This window comes from Pocillopora damicornis, chromosome 7 (assembly GCF_964200805.1).
Source record: "Pocillopora damicornis chromosome 7, jaPocDami1.2, whole genome shotgun sequence".
In the NCBI taxonomy this organism is placed as follows: Eukaryota; Metazoa; Cnidaria; class Anthozoa; order Scleractinia; family Pocilloporidae; genus Pocillopora; species Pocillopora damicornis.
This window is the reverse complement of record NC_142676.1, coordinates 4,473,826-4,483,105: the sequence shown is the minus strand read 5'-3', so window position 1 is coordinate 4,483,105 and position 9,280 is coordinate 4,473,826. Positions and strand designations below refer to the sequence as shown.

The following is a 9,280-nucleotide window of genomic DNA, read 5'->3' as shown; positions in this document are numbered from 1 at the left end:
TCAAAATTTTGTCCCTGAAAAAAAAATCGGTTTTTAATGGTACTTGACAATCTTAGGAGTAATTAAATCCTTCCTATCCCCTCCCTAAAAGGTAGATTATGATCTCGCCACAGCGAGGTAGTTTCCAAGGTACAGGAAGTGCAGCTGAGGTCAACTGCGGAACTCAGTCTCAAGAAGATGGCTACTGTCGAAGGGGAGTTCATTTTCGATGCCGTTGGCGGCTTTTTAACTTCACCAATATGGAATTATCCAGTGCGTACTTTCATAGAACAAAATTCGCTTGGTAAGAACAATTTTCCTTTGTAGTTGGTTTTTTTTTTCTACTATCGAAGTCGAGTGCTCGTGACGCTTAGTGATATTTCCTCAAGAGAAATTAAATTTTTGTTTTCCATCTTTTCAAGTATTTGATCCTGACGGCGAAAACCACGAAGCATATCAGGAAATACACAAAAAGTACAAGGAAATGGTAAGAAATGACAAGAAATGAAAATCCACTCTCTACGTTAGCTTACTTATATTTTCTAAGCTTTACTTTTGTAAATGTTAGGCGCTCATATCTCTCTCGTGTTTGCCTTCACTAGGAATGTACTTGAACGTAATGAGTTGTTGCTCTTGCAACCTATCGGAAAATGCGAGGTTGTGATCAAATCGTTTTCATCCCCTCGCCTCCGTTTCTGTAGATAAGATAGAGTGTTTCGTCTTAGTGGGACCGATTTTTAGTTTTTACGTGTTCTACACCGGAAAGGTTTTCAAAGCCTGTGAAAGCTTACCTTTGAAATGGACCAATTGTTGTTTCCCAGCTGTCGCCCTGTCATAGTCAAACAAAACGACAAGACACCAACTGGCTCAATGACTCAAACCATAGGTCAAGAATGGTATTTGAGTTCAAAAAGCAACTCTGGTAGTCATAACTCAAATGATTGTCAAAACATTTAATAATAAATGTATCACACAGACATGCACTTGCTGAAATAATTTGTTCGGTACATCGTTGGTTATTTTGCTTAGTTTTGAATTTTTACTGACGGGTTTTTAATTTTTCATAGTCAAGTTTACATGTACTCTATCAAATATTACCTCTTTATGATTTTCATGAACTCCAGTAAAACCAATGAGAAATTTATATATATACATACATATATAGGAAGTCTGAGTTTCGATTTTTCCGTAGTACAGTGCTCGATACGTAGAAGTAGAGCGCCATATATATTGAGATAGGGAAAAAAATTTTAAAATCTCCTGATGAGTGAGTAATCACCAAACAGGCTTGTAGGGATTAAAGTGTTGTCTCTTTGTTTTTTCCCTATCTCAATATATATATATATTATATATATTGTCTTTTTCTTACCACGATATATACATCGCTCTATTCCTATGTATTGAGCACTGTTTTACGTATTAAGTCAAATTTTACACTATATATATATATATATATATATATATATATATATATATTTATTTATATGTATCCACTGATGATTTATTCGTTTTCAACTCTAATGAATATTGATAATTTCCTTGAAATATTTTGACAGATAAGAGTGTCCCTGCCTCAAGTTCTTAGTACCTGTAATAAGTCTGTGTACCTGTGACCACATTTTACATTCACTACTTGCCAAGTTTAGTCCTGAGGCACCCTTTATTTTTTCACTGCTTATTTTGAACACATTTGAGAACTATGTATCCTTCAAGATTCTTGAGTAGGTTAAACTCAAACAGAGAAAAACTCCCATTTTAAAAAAAATTTAATTCCAGTCACATTCGCATCCTGTTCCAATAGCAACTCAAGAAGTTACATACAATGATTTTTATTGCCCACTTTTATAGCTTTCTTTTAAACCCAGTTGTATACTAAGGTTTTATTTAAATACAATTTTCTTGAAGCATCTGTCAGTTAGGACTTGTTCATTTGAAATTCATCCTGTGTGTAACGTGAAAGAAAATTGATTTTAACCCATCAATGTTGTATTAAAGTTTGGCACCAGAAATTGTTTCATAAGACATTGTGTTTGGTGCTATTTATTTATTAGTTTATTTATTTTTTACATCTGTAGTGATGGGTACCCTCAGCAATATTATTAATGTTATTGTTATTATTATCTTGAAAGGTGGACACTTTGTTATCAAGCTTTATAAAAGATGTAGGAATATCAGAAGAACAGTTCATGAAAGCTTGTCAGGAAGGAAGAAGCAGTCCACAGTTCAATTCTATAAACAGGGTGAGTAAATCAGATTAAAAAGATGTGCCACATCCTGAGTCATACAAACATCTAGACTTAAGCAATTTTGTGTGCTGATTACAGTTACACTAGCCCATAGCATTCCATCGTTTTTCTAGGTAATAACCCTTAAGCTTTACACCTTAGCATCAGTATACATTTTCTCCATACCTTTCCTTATACATTTCCTAAGGAGTTAAAAAGAAGAAGTTGTGTAACAATCGAGAGCTTCTTTAGGTGGTGTGTGTGATCCAGGGGTGATATTGTTAGGAAAAATAGACGCTAATAGCTCTTATGAGTCAGAGGGTTAAGGAATGTTCCTTCTTGTCATGAGAATTGCATATTTTACTTGTTAATACTGAATTCTGTGCTGTTCTCACTTCTGCCTTTTAAACTTTTATTGCTGACAGGTGTTCAACTGTTAAGTCTAAAACTTTCCTTCTGTATCCATTTCAACAGGATGTCTTTGATCACATGTGGGCTGCTGAAGACTATGAGGTATTCAAGCGACTGATGATTCAGAAAAATATTGAGCTTCAACTACAGGCTCTGCAGCTTCTCCAGCAAGTTCATAATGTCCAAATGCCCATGCCAATACCTATGCAAAATCAAATACCGATGCCTGTTTCTGTGGCTCCACCCAAGTCAGTTCCTATGGCTCCATCCAGTTCTGTTCCTCCACCTCCAGGTGCAGATGAAGATGCTATCATGCAGGAGGTTTTGAGGAGATCTAAGGAAGAGTTTGAGTCTAAACAAAAAGATGCCAAGGCTAAAACAGAACAAGAATTTGAAAGGACTTTGGCAGAATCTACAGAAGAAAGTAAAAGGTAGCAGGTGTTTACATTATTTGTTTCCAATATTTTATCTTGCAGAGAGTTAAAATGTTTATCTGACTAGGAGTGTATGATTTGGCAAAAGAAATTTCAGCAAAACCTGCTTTTAATAATGGTGAAATAAAAAAAGACTATTCAAGCACCAGGCTTCTCACTGAAATTAATTGACTAAACTGAGACATTTTTCTAAATAAGTTGCATACTGTAATATAACTGCATTTCTCTGAAGAGCTGTCACATCTAATAGGACTAATCTAATTGTTTATTTTGAAATTTATTCTTTTTAATCTTCTCTCTTATCATCTGAGTCTATCTTCATTATTCCATTGGAGGATCTTTGTTTTTGTCAACGCTAGAAAGTGTAGTTGATGAAGAAGGTCCAAGATGATGTGATTGAAAACAATTGAAAGCAATATAGTTGGAGTTGCTCTGTTGTGTTAAAATTATTTTTTTAATTTTAATTCTGGTGTTGCCCATGCAAGATCCTTAATAATTTCTATAGCAATTGTGGAGTTACTGCACTGTTGTTCCAAATGATATCACATGAGTCACTGAATGATACTGTCAGTGTTTCTTGCTGATTTGAATTTCGGAAAGTAATTGATCTATTTTCCACTGCCATCAATATTTTTTATCTTGCTCTTGCATCAAGAACTGCACACCAGTGGAACTTGTGTTGGTTTCCATAATGAAGTGACTTTGAGTATTCAACCTTTTACGCACTTGTCTAATAAATAAGGGGGTAAGGTTCTAAAGAAACTGTGGTGCTGCATTGGTGGGAGAATATAACAGGGTAATTTGGTATTATCAACTGAGTTGACACTGTAAATTGGCCTGCGTAAAAAGTTTCATAGCTGATGTTTCTGGCATTAGCCCTTTGTCATTCACTTAGACAAAGGGCTAATGCTTGAAATGTCAGCTTTAAAACACTTTGCGGTGGCCAATTTACGTTACCAACTCAGTTGATAACGCTAAATTACCTCTTTAGACCCTAACATGAGTAAGGATATTCTCCACATACTGTTCTAAACAGGTATGTGACGTTGTGGACAACATTGACTTTGATATGCTGCAGCACAATTTTTCTTAATCATTCACATGATCTTTAACAACTGGCATACGTCATCTTATCCCATTGGGTTAGCAAATTTGTTACACAATTTCTATTTCAATAATGTGATTTTTCACAATTACATATTTCTTCTGTTAACCCAAAAAGGGGTGTGCTTCCTTTCCTTTCCACTTGTAAAAGTTAAAAGTGGCTGTCTATTCCTTTCAATTTCTGCAACCCAACTCCATCCGCTGACTACTTCCTAGCTTACCTGTATGCTCTATAACATTTGGTTTTTTTTTTTTGTTTTTTTGTTTTTTTTTTCCATCTTCTGAGCCTTTATCTTCTACACCCCTAGAACATCTTTATCTTCGCAAACACTGGAAAAACCTGGAAAAGAAGGCTCCAAGTGACAAATAGGTTTTAAAAATGCTCTTCTCTCTTAATTGTGGATATTTTTTGATTTTTTGGGTATTAGGTCATCAACACTCACTCTTTGTTCTAAAGTGAATCGTTTAACCTTTAACACTCCAATTACTCTCTGTAGATTCTTTCTACTGAACACTATATATTTCCCAAGGTACTGTCAAGGAGAGTTTGTTTAACGATCAAGAGCTTCTTTGCTCAGGGATCATTTCCTCTGTTCATGTGACCTTCATGTTTGTTTCAAGGGTGATATTTTAATGGAAAGTTATATCATAATTTCTCCAAAGGGTGAAAATTCTACATCCTCCTTGGATATTCCATGACATTTTGAGGGAAACGTTTAACAACCATTTAGTGGAACTGTCTCACTCTTTTGACGTTCTTACTGCAACAAGATTTGGGATTTTTAGCCGTTTTAGCGGTTCTCAGCTTCATTTTCTTCATTCTCTATATTTTTTTAAAATTCAAATTTCTGCAAAGATCGAAGCAATTATTTTTTCGCTAGAAAATGATTTCAAAGTGATAGTAGCCTTTGGGTAAGGCCTTTATGAGGAGTGCTTTGGCCCGGGCGTTTATTTGCCCGCGGGAAATTTTAAGGCCTTGAGCTACGCGAACCCGCGAGAGGTCTGTAAGGGGTCTGGAACTGAATATTAGTGCCAGACCCTCGACAGAGCTGTCCCTAACTTGTCTCAAATCTTCCCGGAGGCGGAGTAAGGTGCGTCCTGCAGTACATAGAATGAAGGCCTGCTTGTAAGCTAAGGTGATATCGAAACGTCTTGTTTTTCTGCTAATTTTAATTCTTTAATTTTTTTAAGGCTAACCGAAATAGCCAAAAGAGAGCAAGATGAGCTAGAAAAAGCACTTCAGATATCATTGGAGGCACAAAAGATACAGACAGCCGAGGTGGAGAAATTGCGGGACGAAGTGAAAAAATCAACATCAAAAGGTTCTCCTCAGCCCACCTCTGCTGAGGCCAAACCTGCTCCCAAGCCCTCCCCTGCAGAAAGTAAAGCGGCGACTAAAGCCTCTCCTGCTGCGAGTAAGACAGCACCTAAACCCTCCCCTGTGAAATCTAAGTCACCCACTCAGCCTAAAAGTCAAGCTTCTGGGTTACCGCCCCTGTCAGTAAAGACAAAGAAAGCAGATACACCAGCTAATGCAGCAGAAGGATGGTTAAAAAGCGCCAAGGAGGACGCTGCTAACAATGCCAGTGTCACGCCAACGCAGGTAAACTTGTCGAGTGTTTGCGCGCACGCGTGATAATCGCTTATCACGCGAGAAAGTAGTCCAACGTTATGGAAGCTCGTTAAGTAAATTTGCGCGTCAATCCGAAAACGCCCTTTGTCTTCGTTTCGCCCTGGGTCCAAGGTTTTATCAAATGCTTAATTTAGATGTGGCTTCCACTAATTTCCGTTGGTGTCAAAGGGACTCCAAAATTTGCTTCTCTTTGACCTGTGATTGGTCGATAAATCTCGCGTCATTCCCAAATTGTGTTTCGGGCATCCACGCTCTCCCACGCTCAAGGTAGTTTTCATTAATTTACATCAAAAGACAGCTGCCCCAAGTTAGGTTATTTGTTCAACCGCATCACGCGATATCAAACATGGCGTCAAGTAGATAGATTTATAGGGAATTTCAAATCATTTTACCAACAAAGTTATTGAATGTAAAATGTTTCAATTAGAAAGTCTCACCTAATTTACCCTAGCTCATAATTGTTTTCTGTGTGGTGGTTTTCACAGTTTAGTGTGATTTAAGCAATTTCTTTCCTACACCGTTTACCTTCTCATGGAGAAATAGTTACTTACGATGGGTAGCTTTGCTCTGTTTCACTGGTTACTTCTGTCAGTGGGTTTGGATTTTGCGACACATAGGCTGATAGCGTTCTGTGTCTGTTACCTTCTCAGTAGTTTGTGTAGAGTGTTACGCCAACAAAAATGCGAACTTCTCAGATACTGCTGCGTGTTTAGCTCTGTAGTGTGACCATTGTCACACCATCACTGAGGCAGAACAGTCACACACGGTGATTATTGTCACGCACCTCAAACCTCCTTTGTGAAGAAACAACAGCGTTTCTGTCGTGCCAGCACGGAACCTTCTAAATTTACTGTTGTAATCTAAGTCACTTCTCAATTTTCATCAAACGTACCTCTTTGTGTTAACAGTCAAAGGAGGTAAGCGAAGAAGAGATGAAAAGACGAGCTGCCTATCTTAAACAACAGCGAGACAAGCTCATGGATCTGAAGAGGCAAGAACGCGAGAAAAACTTGACGAAGTACACCGAACAACAGCCGAAGGCCCGGCCGACATCTTCCCGAGCAGCACGTCAGGTCACAGCAGGAGAGCAGGTCCCTTCACCGGCTGCAACGAGCGACAAAGATGGAGAAAAGAAACTAGCGATGCGGCGAGCTCTTGCGGACGTTTTGAAGCGAGAAGTCGTCGATAAAAATTAATTACTGGCAAATTAACTGTTGGTTCCAGTCGGGGCTGGTCAATGTGAAGGTTACTGTTAATGGAAAGTTAGTTAAAGTTAACTAATTGTTATGCACACTACGTCAGGTGGAAAAATTCACTTAAGGCATATTCTTTTTAAATGCACGAACAGCGAATTCTCTTTTTCGACCAAGCAGATAGCGAGTATAGCCTCCAAGGTAGCACTGAAATTTACCGATAAAACTTTTGGGTACTCAAGTGATCACGACGGTGAATAATGTCGCTGTAGGAGCGTCCTGATCCATTTAGTCTCTCGGCGCTAGTTCTACTCCCGCCGGGCACAACATTTGAGATCGGTGCTAAGTTACTTTAGAAGCGTGCGATGGTGATAATGATAAATTAGCCCACGTAGTTTCTCTGTTCAAAGTACGCTAAATTTGGGTGATTTCCTGTTCGTTTTTCCGCTAAAGAAGGTTGGAAATGTTACCAAATTTTGTCCGCAAATGACAGTTTGGAAATATCATAAAGTTTTTCTTTTGTTTTGTCACTTTCTTGTCGTTGGTGCTGTCGTTTTTTGCTAAAATGACGTTGAGATCCACATTCGAAGTGACCAAATCGTTAGAAAAACGTCCATTCTTCATTGCTACTGTATTTTACCACCATGTAATCTCGGCTTATGTCACGATGTGTTTCTTGTATGATCCTTGGGTAAGGACCGTGGGGAAATATATTTTGAGTTGGGAGACATTTTAAAGCTACAGCAAGCTTTGTTTTGTATTGTTGATGTCTTCAATTTCACAGGCAGGAAATTTTTTTCAAGAAAACTTCTTAAGTTAATATAAGAAGTTCAATGCAATAATTTATTTCTATGGTTATTCGGCATTCTTCACAATTTTTCCCCTTCTGTTTTATTTTCTTATCCTTTTAGGCAAAATTTCTGTTAATCCTGTTGTTGTGATCTAAAATACACTTTTTTTCAGATCAGAATCGCTAAATATGAAATAGAGAGTCCCTATGTTCGCAATGATGCTACTGAAAGGAATATCCTCTCCCTTAAATTTTGTTACCACAGTGGCATGTCAGCAGATCAATTCAGACTCATAATTACAATGATCCCAGCTAGAAACTGACAGAGTCAAAAATCCTTCTCATGTTCGAAAAATCATCTAAAGAATTTCATGTTGTAAAGTGGATTTTTCAGAACTTATTTAAGACTTCAAAAAATTTGGAAAATGAATAAAGTGCTTGGAGAAGTCTTAAAATTGAGTGACTTATAAGTCACATGCTATAACAATTCTAAGTCAGAAATTACGATAGGTTTTGAACTGAAATTTGAATGAATTTTCCTTCAGTAGCTAAACGCTTTAACTCCTACAAGTGATAAACATGTAATATATCTTTACATTATCCTTACATTGTCCTGTAGACTTACCAGGTTAAAGTTGTTTTCTTGATCTAACATTAAATTATCGTAACTAATTTACAAGGAAACGAGTGGCAGCAAGGGGGTGAATTAACAATCAGATCTTAAGAGTTAAGGGTTTAATTGACCATGAAGACACAAACTGTGATAATTTAAAGAATGTTATACAAGTTTTATATTATTTTAAATCGTGTAATTTTTAATATTTAAGAATTATCGTTTCTCTCGCGACATGGTCACTTATGATGTGAACTGCGACGTTTCGACTGCATACTGCTAGTCTTCATTAGACGATAAGGTCGACTGGTTTTGGGTCTTCCTAGCGAGCAAGACGTGTAATCGTGGGCATCCACGCTTCAGGAATTTCTATTCCACTGTTCCTTCATGAACTTTATGTGAATTGCCTCTTGGACCCTGTGAGTGTACCATTTATCACTGATTATTGATCGTGATCCTAAATGGTACACTCGCAGGGTCAAAGAGGCAATTCACATAAGACTTCACCCTAAAAATACCAACAGGGACAGTGGAATAGGAATCCCTGAATTGTGGACGGCCACGATCTAAAAACACAACAACTGGAGAGCCGTAGTCAGCAAACCGCCGAGGGAACAACTCACTAATATCAAGGATCGAAACGCGCCAATCACGGCGGAGCATCCTGCTTTAAAAACCTGTCGACCTTATCGCCTGGTGAAGACAAACAGTATGCAGTTGAAACTTCGCGATTCAAACCGTTAGTGACCATATCGCGAGACAAGCGATAATACTTTATTATTATTGCACTTTACCACAATTAAGAAGCAAAACCCTTTTTATGAAACCAAATATTTGTTTTGAAGAAGTCTTAATAAATCATGTGAGTACTTAAAGTATTATTCACCTCGCGCGTCAA

The 9,280-nt window shown here is 37.6% G+C and overlaps 1 protein-coding gene across 1 annotated transcript; it reads left to right on the top strand.

Moving 5' to 3' along the window:
• The first annotated feature begins 123 nt into the window (after positions 1–123).
• LOC113686048 (uncharacterized) lies at positions 124–9,260 on the top strand. The gene is made up of 6 exons (XM_027203640.2): positions 124–283; positions 402–466; positions 2,109–2,219; positions 2,679–3,046; positions 5,345–5,756; positions 6,695–9,260. The coding sequence occupies exons 1-6, from the start codon at positions 178–180 to the stop codon at positions 6,980–6,982; spliced, it is 1,350 nt and encodes a 449-aa protein (XP_027059441.2). The 5' UTR covers positions 124–177; the 3' UTR covers positions 6,983–9,260.
• The last annotated feature ends 20 nt before the right edge of the window (positions 9,261–9,280 follow it).

What these genes read in the sequence shown, in the direction of transcription:
- LOC113686048 (XM_027203640.2), top strand. Translation starts at nt 178, where the DNA reads ATGGCTACTGTCGAAGGGGAGTTCATTTTCGATGCCGTTGGCGGCTTT. An exon ending in AGTTCAATTCTATAAACAGG is followed by an intron (nt 2,220 to 2,678) that starts GTGAGTAAATCA and finishes CCATTTCAACAG; the next exon opens with GATGTCTTTGATCACATGTG. An exon ending in TCTACAGAAGAAAGTAAAAG is followed by an intron (nt 3,047 to 5,344) that starts GTAGCAGGTGTT and finishes AATTTTTTTAAG; the next exon opens with GCTAACCGAAATAGCCAAAA.